Source organism: Mixophyes fleayi, unplaced genomic scaffold (assembly GCF_038048845.1).
Source record: "Mixophyes fleayi isolate aMixFle1 unplaced genomic scaffold, aMixFle1.hap1 Scaffold_99, whole genome shotgun sequence".
Taxonomy (NCBI): domain Eukaryota; kingdom Metazoa; phylum Chordata; class Amphibia; order Anura; family Limnodynastidae; genus Mixophyes; species Mixophyes fleayi.
This window is the reverse complement of record NW_027448668.1, coordinates 20,001-36,949: the sequence shown is the minus strand read 5'-3', so window position 1 is coordinate 36,949 and position 16,949 is coordinate 20,001. Positions and strand designations below refer to the sequence as shown.

At 42.0% G+C, this 16,949-nt stretch overlaps 1 protein-coding gene across 1 annotated transcript in view; it reads right to left on the bottom strand.

The window, feature by feature from the left end:
- KNL1 (kinetochore scaffold 1) overlaps positions 1-15,620 on the bottom strand; it is a gene marked incomplete at its 5' end in the record, with an annotated part of 106,556 nt that extends 90,936 nt beyond the window's left edge. The window contains 2 exons of the mRNA XM_075194645.1: positions 14,839-14,898; positions 15,581-15,620. Of these exons, the coding sequence (XP_075050746.1) occupies positions 14,839-14,898; positions 15,581-15,620 (100 nt within the window). The remainder of the gene's footprint in view (positions 1-14,838; positions 14,899-15,580) is intronic.
- Positions 15,621-16,949: the final 1,329 nt, after the last annotated feature.

Here is a 16,949-nt window from a genome sequence, read left to right as displayed (position 1 = left end):
CCTGTTTTCTGGGTTTCGGTCTGTAGAAACAGGTGTGATAATTACTGATCCAGCTAAAAAGATTAACTCACCTGTGTATGATTAAAGAAATCCTGAAAACATGAACTCTGCTCTAAAAGCTTGGAGGGGCATGGGAGTTGAAATGGAACGGTAATTTGAAAGTGTTTGGGTCAGAATTTAGTTTTTTCAGAATAGGAGTAATCATTGCGTGTTTGAATAATAACACGAAGTTACCAGTAGAGCGAAGGATTAAAGATTTTAGTTAGTGGTGGAATGAGCACAGGAGACAGGGATCTACCTATTTGTGAGAGAATAGAATCAGGAGGTAGAGTAGGAAGATGAGAGTAGATACTTCTGCTTCAGCTGTGGGATCAAATAAAGAGAGGGTGTGTCAGAGGGTGATGGGAAGGAATTGAGCCAATTGCTTGTCAAGGAAGAGGATACCATTTCTAGCCTGATCTTATCAATCTTGCCCTTGGAGTAGGAAGCAGTAGTCAGTGGGTTTGGGGTGGAAGGGTTGAGAAGAGATGTAAGTGTTTTAAAAAGGCATTTGGTATTAGAAGTCAGAGCAGAAATGAGCGATTGGAAGTATGTTTGTTCTGCAGTCTGCAGAACATTTTGATAGGAGTAGTAGATAGAAGTATAAGTGAAGAAATCATTACAAGTACGATATTTATGACAGTGACGTATTGCTTTATGAAAAGGTTTTTCGTGTTACTTTAGTGTGCCATGGCTGACATCAAAGTCAATAGAGTAAGAATATTCGCTGGAGCCACTTGATCAAGGGCTGTTACTAGGGTTTGGTGAATATGAGGTACTGCCGTATCAGGAAAGAAGATTGGGGAGAGAAGGTGTTGGTGAGAGGTGGAAACGGTTATTCTTTCCAACAGCTGCCATTTAAAAAAAATTTTTTTTAAAAAAAAAAAATGGAATACTAATGCCTCTTATTCACAGTTTTTAAGCTTTAGAAACAAAATTGTGATTTTCCAATTTTTGTTAAGCAGTGTGAATTTTTGAAAGATTTTTAGATAGGGGGTTAGGATAAGTACCGGTAGTTGTTAGAAACAGCTATTGTAAGGGCTTCTAATACCAATAGGGACACTTTATTACATCATAAGAAAAATGGAGATGTTGATAGATCTAGGAGAAATTTTGAATGCAATCATAGCTTTTTTTTTTATTACTAGGTATAGTGATCATAAAAGGATTGAACGGATGCTCAAAAAACATTGGGGTATTTTGTTTGAAGAGATCCCAATTTGGGTCAACATTTACCTTCAAAGCCTCAAATGAGCTACAGGAGAGCAAATAATTTAAAGTCTATATTGGTGCCCAGTTTATTGAAAAGAATTGAGTGAACATCTCAGCTAGGGATTCACTTAATCATCATTTATTGCCTATTAAAAACAGATAATATCTTTGTCAGCATTGCAATACTTTCAAACGCATGGACATGAAAATTGAGAATTATACTCGCGTTAATTTCCTTTCCTTAAAATACTACATGGCAGCCCTCACAATGGGTTAATACCCTACTCGGCTGAGTTGTAGACAGGAAAAAGTTTTCCCCACCTGGAGGGTATACAAGGGGGCTCCTTCTCCATTCTGGTGTCTTTAGTAACTTCCCAAGCCATCCTTCAATGTTACTATATAAGACTGGTGGGAAACAGGGTTGCCATGGAGTATTTCAAAAAAAGGGAATAAACGCAAGTATTATTCTCTAATTTACCTTTTCCTACAGTCCTCACAATGGGATAAAGCAAAACAATAAAGAATATTAGGGTGGGCAATAAATAGTACACACAGACAACATTCAAAAGAATATTTAAGCAGTTTGTTGGTGGAGTTTCCTTCCAAATTGTGCATTAACTGAGGCCAATACATCCAGTAAATAATGTTTAGAAAAGGTATGCATGGACGACCACCCGGCTGCCTTGCATATGTCTGTCGCTGATGTTTGGACCATGTGCGCCCAGGAGGTAGCCACCGCCCTCGTTGAGTGCACCTTCAGCAGATCTGGCACTTCACGCCTGTTCCCCCTGTAAGCCTGTGCATTTATATCTTTGATCCACCTTGCTAACGCAGGTTTGGAAGGAGTAAATATCTGCAAGACTCCTCTAGAAGTACAAATAGTTGCTTTGTCTTTCTGAGACTGTTCTAGTAAAATATATATTGATTTTGTTTGTTGCTCTGACCACCTTCAGAATACAAATATGAAGCAGTTTTTATTCTTTAGTTGAGTGTGCGCAGAGTGATGGTAAAATTAACTCTTGATTGATGTGAAGAGAGATCACTTTTGGTAGATAACCTGGGTTAGTACTTAAAACCACTTTGTCCGTATAAAATGTTGAGAAAGGGCTCTTCACACCATAGAGCACGTATGTCTCCCCCTCAACGAGCAGAGGTGTTTGCCACTAGAAATAGTACTTTAAGGTGAGCCACTTGAGAGAAATGCGCTGTAATAGTTCCAATGGACCTTCAGTTAAAGCATCCAGAACTGTATTAAGGTCCCAGGGGGCTAGGAAAGATTTTATTCTTGGCTGCAATTTCTTCACTCCTTGGCATAACTGAATAATAGAATGCGAAGAGCGGATATCTGTAACTTCAATGGGGAGGGAGCTAGTCCCTTAGCGTTCCTGAAAGATGACTTTGCTAAGAACACCGCAACAGAGGCTCTCATGGGATTACTTGTTCTATCCTTTGCCCAGAAAATGGATCTTTTCCACATCCTGTAGTAAATTGCAGACAAGTTCTTTTTCCTTGCTTGAACTAATGTCTATAATTTCGTCCGAAGCACCTTTGAGTCTTAAGAGCGACCGCTCAGTCATGCCATCAAATGTAGGGAGTCTGGATCTGAATGTTTTACTGGGCCATGATATAATAGATTCCATCTGTTTGGCAATGGCTATGGTTGCCCCTGCAGCATTCTCCTCGCTACAGGAAACTTTGGGTGATGGGAAGACTGCCATCACCTCCGCTTCTTCCTTCTTTATCTTTCTCAGTAGCTGAAAGATGATTGGAAAAGAAGGGAACATGTACCCTAGATTGAAGTCCCATGTTATAGAAAAGGTGTCTATCCCAAGAGCCTTGCTGTCTTTGTAATAGGAGTAAAACTGGGATATCTTGGAATTGCTCCGTGTTGCCATAAGATCTATTTTGGGAATCCCAAACTTTTGACTTATTAGCTGAAAAACTTCCCTGTGTACCATCCATTTCCCTGGATGTACTTGGTGCCCGCTTAGGTAGTCCACCAAGACATTGTCCTTGCCCACCACATGGAGGGCTGAGAGTGATTTCAGGTTCCTTTCTGAACACCCCATTAGGGTGTTGTCATTGCTCTTCTTTTAATACCGCCTTGTTTGTTTATAAAGGCCACTACCGTTTTGTTGTCCAAGAATAGTCTTAGATGCTTGTACTGTAGACAGGCCTGAAAGTATCTGACCGCAGGTATGACTGCCTTCATTTCCAGGATGTTCCCCTGGAGATGTCTTCTCCTCCAACCAGGTAACCCACGTCATCATTGTGTCCATGAAACTGGCATACATCATAACTGTCCCCTCTGGTCCTGAGAGAGCCACACCCTGATCTTAGGCCCGGACGCTGCCACCAATCGAGTGATTGTCTTGCCTTCATTGGAAGGTTTGAGCATAAAATCTAGTGATCCTACAATCGGATCACATTTGGCATAAAGAATTGATTGAAGGCTCCTGATGTGCCATCTTGCCCACAGAAATATGCCTATAGTCGAGGAGAACATTCACAGAAGACGAAGGCAATATCGTGCTGAAACTCGTGTTTGAGTTTCAAACCGATGTGCCAGAGACTGAATTTTGACCAGTCTTCTGTGAGGGATACTATTTGTACCCCTAGAAACAGGAGTTGCTGTAAGGGGACCCGATTACTTTTTGAGGTGTTGATCAGCCAGTCGTGTTGTTGTAAAAAGAACTACCTGAGCTGTACCCTCTTGGGCCAAATTCTCTGACTTTGCTGTGACCAGAATGTCGTCAAGGTATGACTCGTTCTCCGAGTGCTGCTATCAAACTATCAGGACCTTTGTAAAGGTTCTTGGGGACCTGGCAAGGCCAAAAGGGAGGCAAGTAAACAGAGTACTTTCCCTGTATACAAAATCGCTGGTGTCTGGTTGTGAAGGGTATATGAAAATATGCATCTTTCAGATCTATTGCAGTCAAGAAGTCTACTTTTTCTATCCCTTTGAAGATGGAATTGATTGATTCCATACGGAAACGCCTTGCTTGTTCAAAACGATTGAGAATCCCATGCCTTTCTGGCCTGCTGGACGGACACAATAGCTTCTGCTTCCACCAGTCGTCTAAGGCTGTCTCTTAGGGCTTTATGCGCTATAAAAGATGTTGTGTTCCGTGATTGGATAACTATTTTCTTGTGGTCAGGTGTGAAATTCTATGGAGTTGCCCCTGGCCACTATCATGTTGGGTCCACCAATCTTTGGTGGTCTGTTTCCAAATGTCCACACAACGCGCAATCCTGCCGTATTTTATACAGATAAGTCTTAATTTTCCAATTGTACGCAGTTAATATTTGAGATTTTTAAATTATAAAGGTACCTAGCAATATTGCACTATGAGTGCTCTCTCGCTCTATTTGTTTCTTTATCTGTAGATTTCTCCCTTTCTGGTTGGGGTGATTGAGCAGAGTATCTGCCATCAGTCATTTGGATTCAATATTTTGAAGCTCTTATTACAGAACTTTTGAAACAATTTATAGACATGTTCAACCACTGTGAACCAACTATTTTTATTTTTTTTATATCCGTCATCTGGTTCTTTAAATAGAATTTCACAGCAAACCGGTTTTTATCTCCGAGGATGGCTCAGCCATGATGCCTGTGATGCAATTTGTGTTCATCGAATGCGTGATGAACAATCCCCTCCCTGGTTCAGGGGAATGCTTATTCTCTGACTCGTCACTGTAGCTAGACCTGTTTTAAAGAAGAATGAATGTATAAACGACAGATGTAAAAAGGTAAAATTTGAATCCATATATTGCATATCGGATTTCAAACTTACCGTCTGGATCAATGTTCATCTCTTCCAAACACTTGCCATGGAATTCAGCCAGTGTTTACCTCTCGAGATCAAATAAAAGTTTGCTTATTTGAGGAGTTGAAGGGTACACCTTTTGGGAGGCGGTAATACTGCTGGTGCACCCTGATCCCGTGACAAAGGAAGTCTGCCAATTGATCCAATTCTGTGCCATTTAGGTTTTGAACTTTTGAAAGAGCAGCAACATGCCTTCGAAGCTTCATGTAAGACCATATTTGGGAGTTTTTAGCTCCACATTCCTGAGAAAAACACGTATGTAAATCGGACCCTCTGACATGTGACTAAGCAGTCTTGAAAACATCTAGACATTTTTCAGCAGCCACTCAATATACTTCACGCTTCTGTTTCATTGCACTTTGCATTGCTGGTGTTGACAGGATTGGAATTTTCGTACCTGGTTTTCCTCAGATTTCAGCCCATGAAATGCTGGCAGAGCTTCTCAAGCTCGTAAAGCGCCTTTCCTTCTTCAAATGATTAAAGAACACCTGCATCAGGGTGACCTTGGCAAGGAATAGTTCTCAAAAGGGGGCTCGTGGATAAATAGCTGTGGCACAACTGTTTCTCATTGAAATACAAGTGCATCTTTTTCACATCTTCTGTGAAAGGCAAGAGGTGATGTATGTTCCATTGAAATTCCTCTAATGCGGACGATGAGATCAGCTCGTTTCATCTTGCCTCATAGATCTTTCTGAAGTCGCATGCATTTTCCACTATAGCTGTGCAGTCTTCCATAATTGCTTCCGACCAGTGTTCTTCCCAGAAAGTTTGGCCTGCTGGTGGCAATAAGAAGTAGTCGGGTTGGTGGCAGTTGTAATACTTTGACATTTCTGGGCAATAACCTCCAAAAAAAATATCGCAGACCACTGACCACAAGTTTCACCAGTCCTAACACACACACTGCTGGCTGTAGTGCTCACACAGTGCCTCTTGGGCTTCAAGAGCCAGATAGCAAGTTAAAAACAGCCAGGTGGAGCACTTGGGAAATAGGTACTGGGGAGAACACAGTCATCCCACAATGTATGAAATCGTTTTAAAGCCATGGACAACCTACAGTGCTAACGAGGAAGTCTTGAATGTACTGGTTTCAGCGTTGTAGCCAGCTACAAGCTTCACAGAGATCACTTTTTAGCAGAAAATTTGATGAAATAGTAGTCTTCCATTTTCTCCAAAGGCGTAGCTCTTCTGGCATGTTACAGTAGCATTCCCATTTCTCAAAGGTTGTGAAGGATTTACTCGTGTTTGCAGACACCTGATCTGACCAGCTTGTTGACATGCTGCACCATATGCATGATGCATCTGTTATACTTAATGATAAATAAAACAAGAGATTTTTGCAATAAGTACAAAAATCTTACAGTTAGGGGAACACTGCTCACCTTGAGCTATGGAGGGTGCTGTGGAAGCAATGGCACTAAAAACTTGTCTAGCCTTCTCCCCTCCAGCAGAAAGCTCAGTTTATTTAACTAACAAAGCCACAAGAGAGGGCAAAAAACAACCAACAGAGCACTCAACAGAACTGTCAGAACAACAAAACGGTGGGAGTGCAGTGTCCAACTGTTGAGAAAGATTTTAAGGTAAATACAAAAATCTTGTTTTCTCCTGCACATACAGTTAGGAAACACTGCTCACCTTGGGGTGTTCCAATGCTGCCCCTAGGGGTGGGTACGCTGAGACTGAGCTACACGCAACACAAAACCTGCGTCTTTGGATGGAAAGACGTGGAAACGGTATATTCTGGAAACGTATGAACGGAAGACAAGGTATCCGCTCCACACAACTGCTTAAACGAGGCCCAATGCCGTTCCGCCCAAAAGGTGCTGACTGACCTAGTAGAATGAGCCCTGAGTCTATTAGGAATCAGAGAACCCTCCAACAGATAAGCCTGACAAATAGTTGGCATAATCCATCTAGCTATTTGTTTAGTGGCTGGCCATCCAAAATTACGAGCGTCATACAACATTAAGAGCATCAGTCTTAACGGGAACTGTATGGTCCACAAGGCTCTAACCGCATACAAACTCTGAATACTGGATGGAGAATCCTGAGAATGCAGGAATAACAATGTCCTGATTAATATGAAATCCAGAGACCACTTTTGGCTGAAAAGATAGCCTGGTACACAAAACAGCCCTGTCATTATTGAAAATAGCCAAAAAAAAACAACCTTTCATGAAAGAAGTTTAAAGATACGGACTCCAATGGTTCAAACAGCGACTTCTGTAAAGACATTGACACTAAGTTGAGGTCCCATGGAGCCCACCAGAGGAACAAAAAGGGGTTTGAACTTGAATCCCCTGAAGAAGCGTCTGAACATCTGGCATCAGAGCCAGCCTGCTTTGAAAATAAATAGACAAAGCCGAAACCTGAACCTTTTGTCGAAGTCAGCAAATTGGATAAAATCATTGCAATTAATATAGAGCAGACTTGGTTGTCTTTGTCTGAAAAGATCCGTATTGCACGCTACAGCGTGGAAGGGCGTATGCAGCCGCAACACGTGGCAATAGCAGTTTTTACACATTTACACACATTCGCACCAATACGCATCTTTGTAAATAGTACACATTAATTATAGTCGCAACAGTTATTTATGTCGAAATATAGTAGTGTTTATGTGTAATATTATAAGTTATATGCATATTAGTAATACATATGGTACAGGTTAAAGGAAATGTGTCATGTCTGGTATCATATTAATCCCCTTTACATCAGCAGCTGTCCGGTTCATTCGGTGAAGAGATCGCACATTGCATACTCTAGTTATTGATGTTAGGGAATAAACCTTTAATATAATGCCGACTATAAAATGCTAATAGACTAGTTGAAATTGGAGTCTTGGCGGGAAGAACGGAGCACATCCTCTGGAGAGATGACCCCCACCTTTGGATTCTTTAGTTTGAACTAGCCTATGATCTGCAACCCCCTGGACCTTCCTGAAGCCTGGACCAATAGAAGCAAGCCACACCATCTGCATTGTTTTACTGTATTTCTGTTTGCATATAAGCAGGAGCTTTCCATCTAGTGTTCAGTCATATTGACCACAGACTTCAGACCTGAATGACTTCACTGGATCCAGAGCGCCTGCGATAAGTAACGGCTGTAATTATTTCGCTTAAATCATTCTGCTACTTCTTGAGAATAAATATTTGTGCGTTGGAAACACAAGTCGAGATTCGACAATCGTTATTGGATAGCGACAAAACGTGCATAACACTTTGTTCAAACCTTCCGAAAGGAACTCTACCAACCTAGCGAACCGGAAGAAGTCGTCTTAGACCAACTGATACGTGTTTTCCCCATATACGACGGTAATTCCTAAAAGATGCGGATTTTCGAGCTTTGATGAGTGCCTGGATGATCATTCTTAGAAAGAGGGGTCTGTCGTAAAGGAAGGATTCAACCGCCAAGCTATCAAAAGGCAGCCGTGCTAGGTCCTAATGGAAAAACGGACCCTGGCTGAGAAGATCTTCCCTGAGGGGAAGACGCCAAGGAGGAGAAATGCTTATGGTCGAGAAGATCTGTGTACCAAGATCTTCTCAGGCCAGTCTGGTGTCAAAAGAATCACTCCACCCCTTTCGAATCTGATCTTTTTCAAGATCAGAGGCAAAATTGGAATTGGAGGAAATCGATACACTACACTGATTTTAAATTCAAAATAGGACAAAGACAGATCTGGTTTCTGTACCAGAAAGGAGGTAGAAGTAACCCAACCCCTATTGCTCCTCTGGAACTGAAACAAGGACTGCTGCTGCTACCAAGGAATGAATGGCCCCCAGAAGTGCCACTCTCCTGGTCACGTCTCTTGGTAAGGGAGTGGACAAGCGATGCTGTGGATGCATTCCTAAGGGGTCCATCATGTACCCTCTGTCCAGTACCCCCCTTATCCAGTTGTCTGTGGTAGAACTGAACCACTGATCCTGAAAGATTAGCAGTCAAGCCCCACCACTAAAGTTCCCAGTGGGAGGTGTAGGTAGTTATGCCGATTGCTTGTCAGTCTGCTTGGCACCAAGACGTCATCCCATCAAAGCCCATCTACCTTCCTGAGCTGTGGGGCAGAAGACTGATCCCCTCGATAAGGCACCCCGCTTTCCCAGAAAAACGAAAGGAGCAAAATCTTGTGCCCATTGTTTTGCGAGCGGCCACCGGCAGAAGTGAACTCTTTCCTCCCGTGGCCTAGGAGATTAATTTTTCCAAGGCTGGGCCAAATAAGCTGGAACCATCATAAGGCAGGACCTCCAGAGCTTTCTTAAATTCAGTGCTGCCTTCCAAAATCGAAGCCAGAGGGTGCATCTGATAGCCACCACTAGTGAAGTCCTGGATAAATCCTGACCTGCGTCCAAAACTGCATCCCCAGAAAATCAGCAGCATCCTTAATGTGAGCTGCTAGTGGGGAAAATTTGTACCTGACCATACCAGATTGGAGCCCATCACACACTGTGAGGGCCCATTTTTACATGGCTTTAACCACCCATGCCGCTGTCCTAATAGGGAGGAGGGAAGCACCAGACGCTAAAAAAATAGATTTTTACCAACCCCTCACATCTCCTGTCCGTGCTGTTTTTCAAATTTGCAGCACTAGTAAGAGGAATAATGGTTGCCTTAAGCTGGGTACACACTACAGAAATTTCGACCAACTTATTATGCCGAGCAATTTTACATGCGATCGATGGTCCGATCGCTCGGTCCATGGACTGCATACACACTAGCCTGGTTTAGGACGAAAAAAGGGAAGAGCGGACGTCCCGTTAGCGACTTTTTACAGCCATGTTGTCGTGAACAATGATTTCAATTTCGTACACACTGCAGCGACATTTGCGGGAAATGTACAAGATACCAAAGACATTAGCATAAAGGGGCAGAGCTTTAGCTATAGTTAACTCCCTTAATGTCTATGAAATAGAAGTTTAGTAACATACATTAAATTTAGAAAAACATTTAACTGCTAAAGTGGAATGCAATGAATATTCCCTAATAATAAAAACCCCTTCGTATGTAATGGAATGCTCCATTCTCTGCGTGCATCATCGCTGATTGGTCCACAGCAGAAACAAACGTCCATGTCTGTGTGTATAAATGACAGAGGAACCTGTTTGGCGCTGAGGAGCGTCAGAAGATGGCGAGTGAGCAAGTGACCGTGGGGGTTGCGGGTGAGGAGAACATGTCAGTGGGGGTTGCAGCTATGGAGACGGAGATAAGAGTCAGAGATGGTGCTGGAAGGGCCAAAAAATGTTGGAAAAGTTAAGGTGGGGATGGAGATTACTCAAGAAGAGCAAAGAGAAAATCCAATGAGCCCAAGAGAGGTGGAGATGATGGTCAAAGTACTGGACAAGGACGACAACGACATTAAAAAAGGTCAGTAGCAGATTTAGTGTACCTGTAGTGTAGATGTAGTGTCACATAAAGCAATGTAAAATGCTAATTTAGAACCTAATTTTTTATGTCAGAACGAAGATTTAACTGTGAGAAGGCCTGTTTAGATACCACTGATACCACTAATGTTAGCAATCAAGGAGAAATTGAACAAGAAAAATATACTAAAGAAGTTCTACACAAAGGTATTTCAGTGAACATGTGTAGACATGTAAATGCTTTGGGCACATACCTGTACGTTATAATAACCAAAATGGAGCCTGTTTTCCAGAATGCTCGGAGGTTAAGCCCGCTGTTATTCCGATTTTGCCACAGGGACCAAAATATAAATATAAACTGATCTCGAGCAGTGTGACAGGTGAGAAAATGAGAGTATTAAGGTCGTAGAATATAAATTACAGATATAGAAGTTAAATGATAAACATTTTTTATTTCCTTGTTTCGTAGATAAAGAAATCAAAGGGAATAGAAACGACATCAAGACCCGTTCTGCTACAAACCAGTAGCACCTATAAAAATACCTTAAAAATAATACTCTGCAGTATTCAGCTCTCTGATTGGTTTGGGCGCGCTCACTTCTCATGCGGATCTTTCTGACAGCTGTGTGTGTGTTACAATTTTAGTACCTTTTTCATGCAATAAAAATGTTGCTGGAACACTGTGTGGTTTATTCTGGGTAATTCACAATTATAAGTTAATAAAGGTTAATATAGCTTTAATAGGTTATAAAGGTATAAGTGTATAAAGAGTAAATATGAATACATTGCCATCATAGACGCAAAGGGTAATAACACACGTGCTTTGCACAAGTGTAATGGTCTGCAGCCAGACAGGTGCAATATAAATCGATACAAAAACACAGTGACGTGTGGATTCCGCACCACGTGGGACTGGGATTGACATAAAAATTTACATAGACACGCCCCCCAGGTCGAGTAAGTATCGGAAGATTGTCGTGGATCTGTCGGAAGTTTACACACACTACACAACGGAAACGAGATTGGAACGAAAATATTAAACGTACGACCAACCAAATGAGGCGATAATCGTCCATTTGGGCAGACTTTCGACCATCGTGTAACTGAACACACTGACCTGACTTTTGAACGAGCGGTCTTGTCGGCTGTTTGAGCCGATTATTGGACGAAAACAGTGTAGTGTGTACCCAGCTTTAGCCAAATGCGTGATAGAAGCATCCACACTGTCTCTCATGATGCAACCTCCTGTTCTGGTAATGGGTAAAACAGGCAATACCTTTTTGGTAACTGGAACCAGCTATCTGGTTTGAGCCTGGCCTTTTGTCAGATTTCTGACAATTGAGTACAGGGTTGAAAAGACACTGCTCCTTTCTTTACCCATTTAAACAGGGAACCCTGTGGTGCTGCCTGTTCAACGTCCGTGATATTAAGGGCCTGTCTAACCGCCACGATCAGATCTTCCACCCCCTGCCTTCTGGAGGGATCCTCCTCCCAGGCTGACAAATCCTGAGTATCAGATTATTCCAGAAGGTCATTGACCTCCTGAAAGGACAGATTTGTTTCAAAGTCCCCCATTGTCCTGAATCTGATACTGGGCCAGATATTTACGCTGTTTACCAGCGGATGGCTGCAACATTTTCTCGAGAGGAAGATACCCTGGTCAGGGTATCCGGACAGATCCTTCTAGATTTTGCACCCAGGCAGATCCTTAGGATTTCCTTGAGGTGTCTAAATGTCACCACGATGTCTGTCCTGAAGGAAGGGCATCTGTGGACTGTGCTCCCAAAGAAAGGGTAGGAAGAACATCAGCACCTATATTTTCAGAACATGAAGCATCTCTTGAGATCCGTAATGGACCATGCCGTTCTTTCGCCCAGGTCAGTACCACATCAGCAGTGTCCCCAGACGAACGCTGACTCAGGTCCTCAGACTCACAGATCGTGCAGAGACCATCCAGGTCTGACCATTCACCAGGAATTTTGGATTGGCACCTGGAACAGGTGAAATACGTTACTGAACCGATTACGGCAGTTTTGGACCTGGAACTCGCCCCTCTTTTTGACATGATGAATAGATACAGAAAGAGAAAAACAGCAGAACACACACATTGCAGAAAACAGTCCAACACAGAAAGTGATATACAGTAAATACATCTATGTATGCACTGGGATGTAATACCACTAATTATGTGAATATATTAGTGCGTAGTGACCTATGCATGAACCCAGAGTACTTCACTTATGACGAGAGAGTAGTACAGAAGAATGAAATATGCAAGAAACAGTGCTTTCTGACATTGTGACTGCTACTGTCTAACAAATGTTATGCATGTAAACTAGATATACATAAATATATCCAATGGTTCCTCCCCAGTGTAATCTGTGCAGGTACTTATTCTTTTTAAAATATTGACAGAGCTGCAATGTCAGTTAGAATAATTGTTAGAAAAGCCTGGGAAACAGTGAGGAATACGCCTAGAATTAAGCTCCTCCTTCCCCTTGGTCAGCTTCACAAAATGGTGCCTGTATGCAAAAAACTGGTGGGAGCTGCAATAACAGTTCCCTACCAGTAAACTCGCCCCTGCGACCTGCATGTCCAGTCGCTATCTATCCTCAGCAGTGTCACTGGAACAGATGCAGGCTTAGACCACAGGCAGCACATTCTCCGCTGCGCAAGGGGAGACAGGTGCTGCAGCCACGTCTCCCAGCGCGACCCGAACTCACACGGCCCTGAACAAGAACTGGGTTCCTGGACACTATTATAGTGTCAGGCAACCCTTTTACCAGGAGACCACACTACCTCCTTGGGTAAGGGGGGGCACTAAATCGCTGTCAGCGATCTCCCCGAGTACAGCCACGGCATTCACAGTATAAACGTCACAACGAGGAGACTAAAAATAAACCTATTTTAAATAAAAATTAAGACTAGACTAAAAATGTGGTTAAATTGTTAGACACTATTAAAAAAAGAACAAAAAAAAAACCGGTTCCTGCTGAAGGGGATATAGAGGGGTCGGAAGCAGACAACACAAGTTTTCAATGCCATTACTCCCACACCGCCCTCTTTACCCAACGGTGAGGCGTGTCCCCCAACTGTATGTGCAGGAGAAAATATCATGTTGGGTCATGTTGTTCAAAAGCTTCCAAAAGCCACCGTTGATGTCAGGTGGAACGGGCTGAGCAAAGGCACACAGACTGGACCTTGATTAGCTTACATTTGTGTGTGTGACCACAGGTATTTTCTTTCAAACAAGCCTTGGCTACTGAAAGTTTCATGCACTGTGCTGGTTGCCATTTCTTTTTATGGTTGTTTGCATGGAATCAGAACACAGTCTCTATTCTGAAGATGTTCAAATAGCATGCGCCTTTCCTTTGAGTGCTTGGGAAATTTAAGTGGCCAACCAAATCCAGTCGCATTACGGTGAACATGCTCAATTTGCCAGGCTACCTTTGAGGTTTCTCACAAAACAGGCAGTAATGTGTTTAGTTTTACGCTCTTGATCAATCACTTTTTTTGGAAAGTAATTGGATGGACACTGCATCAGAATTTTGGCATTGTGTGTTTTTAACACAGCTGCCATGTGGTAGTGAATCGTCGTGTATAGCACAAGTCTGTTTCTCATTTTGTTCCTCTTCCCCAAAATGAATCACCACCACTGTTGCTACCCTCCTCTCAATGAACAAGAACAGGCTATAATTCGAAGCCGCCACCAACGCCATTGAGAATATTTATATTTAGACCTCAGGGCCATGTCCTACCTCACTGTTCCTACCATCCTCTTGGCAGGAGAACGCTATGATAACCTGAGTCTGAGGGAGAGACTATGTGTAAAAAGGAGGAAAAGCTGTGTTCCCCTTTTTTCACCACACGGAGGACCCTAGTGGAGCTATGATGCAGCAGGACATGTGTATGAGCCTGCAATTACACTGACAGCCAGTGGTGGAGTTCGCACACATTCCCCCAAGCTTTTGTGTGACGAAAATGACTCGTTGGGACATGCCCGATTTTGAAGCTGGGTAAATTTGCATTGACAAGCAGTCAGTTTTGTAGGGACCTCATATTGGGTCCCCAGTGTTGGGAGTGCAAACAGGTCAATGAATAATAATAATACACTATACACACACGTTGAGCAAAAATATCAACACATTTAAAAAAGTGTAAAATGCGTTACAAAATCACACCCAACGATTTACCCTGAAGAAAATGTAGAACGCCGAAACGGTCGCTGGGTATGAGGCTGTAACGTATTTTACACTTATTAAATGTTTTGATATTTTTGCCAAAACCTGTGTTGGTCAGACATACATATATACATACACACTGTTTTGAAGTATATATATTCAGACAGGCAGCAAGACAATGATTATCAAGGCCAAAAGTCTTGCGCAGCAAAAAAGATTTGAAAAACTGACCTGATTAAGTCCATTTCCATATTCAAGATCTCTAAGGGGACTCCGTGGTGCTTTCAAAATCTTTATGAATAAAACAAAAAAAACATTAATAGCCAAGGTCCATACACTGTGTACAAGAACACCAAATTTCACACACATCACTTTCCTGAAAGCAAGTTACTTATTTTGTAAAGCTGAGTACTTGTCTTAATGCTAATCCGTGCATTTTAGCAGTTATAAGTTAATGTGATCATTTCTGCCTTTACAAGGCGAGGAAATCTAGCCTTTGGAGTCTAGCACTTTGGAAGTGAAGATAAACTATACCATGAATATACTTGAAAGAACAATAGCAAAAAATAGATAATATATGAGGCACCAGGATTCAGATAATTTGTTCTTGTTTTAACTTTTCACACTGTCTGGACTGTTGTAAATCCAACTAATTATAATAGTTGGGGGAGTGAGTTCAGAAAACAAACTTATTGAATTATCTTTTAAGCCAGGAAGCCCCTACTATAAAGTTTTAATATTTTGACTACTTTTCAACCAATTGTGACCATGAAGGTGTTCGCACATTCAGTCAACCTTAAATTAAATTTATAACTTTGCTTTATTATTCAAAATTTTGCTGTGGTTTTCACCAAAGCCTGTATGGTATGCGGTCGATGGCCAGACATTAATTTGGTTGACATTTAGAATGTTATTGGCATTTAGCTTTTGTAGGGACATAATTGCAGCTGGAAAAAAAACGACCCAGATTTACCGAAGAAAGTCTTCTATGACGGCTGCGTTCGGTCAAGTCACTGGAGAGGGAGAGAGGGAGAATTAAATATAACAGCTTCATTTTAACCTCTATTAAATGAGTCAATAAAAACAAAATACATTTAATTAGAATCCTGGTACATAGCAAACAAAAAAACCAAAAAAAAATACAGACAGGACAGAGTAAACAGGCAAGGAGAGGCGCTGGAAGACAGAGACCTGTGCGGTAGCAGTAGAGAATGAGGGAGAGGTCCGAGAGGAGAGTTTGCTGGAAAGTGTGCAAAACAACGGAGACACATCAGGGCTATCAATAGAGATGCTGATTGCATAGGAAAGTCTTGTAGCCAAGTGCCTGCAGAATATCTGCTGTGGAGCAGCCCGAGGGAGATTACACAGCAAAGCAAGTCTATGTGCAGAGAGGGAAGCTCCCACTATTAGCGAATTAGCCATTAGTGTTAGCAGAGGGGGACAGCTAGTAAGACCAGGCTTGCAAGTAGTTCATGACCCAAAAGTGGCTGAGACCTTCACACTCATTCAGAGGGAGAAAGAGAAGTAATAACACAAACACTGTGATAGCATTACTGCTGCATTAAGAAAATAACACTATACCTCTAATTTCACAAGTTAAACCCCCCTACAATTAATCTGTACATATATCAGAGACTGATACATGTCCAAGATAGAGGATATTCCAAGTATTAGAGATTTAATGCAAGCTACACCTAAAGATACCCAAGTTAAGTAGCCTGGGTTACCCACCTTTCTACAAGTGCACCAACTTTAACTAGTTAAATATTTCAAATTATTTAATATTGCCAGGACTGTGATTACTGTGTTAAATCATTGTCACTTTATATTTTTCACACTGAGTGAGTGAATTGTGGGAGAGTTTGGGCGCCAGTCATCTTGTTTGTTAGTTATTACTGTTGCCTTTGATTATGTTCCCCTTTAATCAAAACCACAGTGTATGATCAATTATCATTCAGAGGGTTAGTGTGGTCGAGTACAAGGGGCTTCCTGAGTCAACCCTTAGGCGATGCAGTTTCATTCCACCATACTGTGTAGAAGACTCGGGTGGAGGCACTGAAGATGAGAAAGACAACATTTCACTGCCCCTTTCAGAGTGCTAGGGAAAAGGGCGTTACATAAAATATATATTTTTTTGCTATTTAGCAACGGTTTCATTCAGTCTCTCTGTTTTTAGACTAAAAGAATAAAACAGTGCCCATTTTACGATCGAAAAATGTGCTACCCTGCGACTTTCAAAGGGCTACACCAGTGGCTCCCAAACATTTTTAGTTTGCGGCACCCTTAGAGTCTCCATAATTTTTTAAGGCACCCCTCCAAAATAATTACGGAGCAGTCCTGTT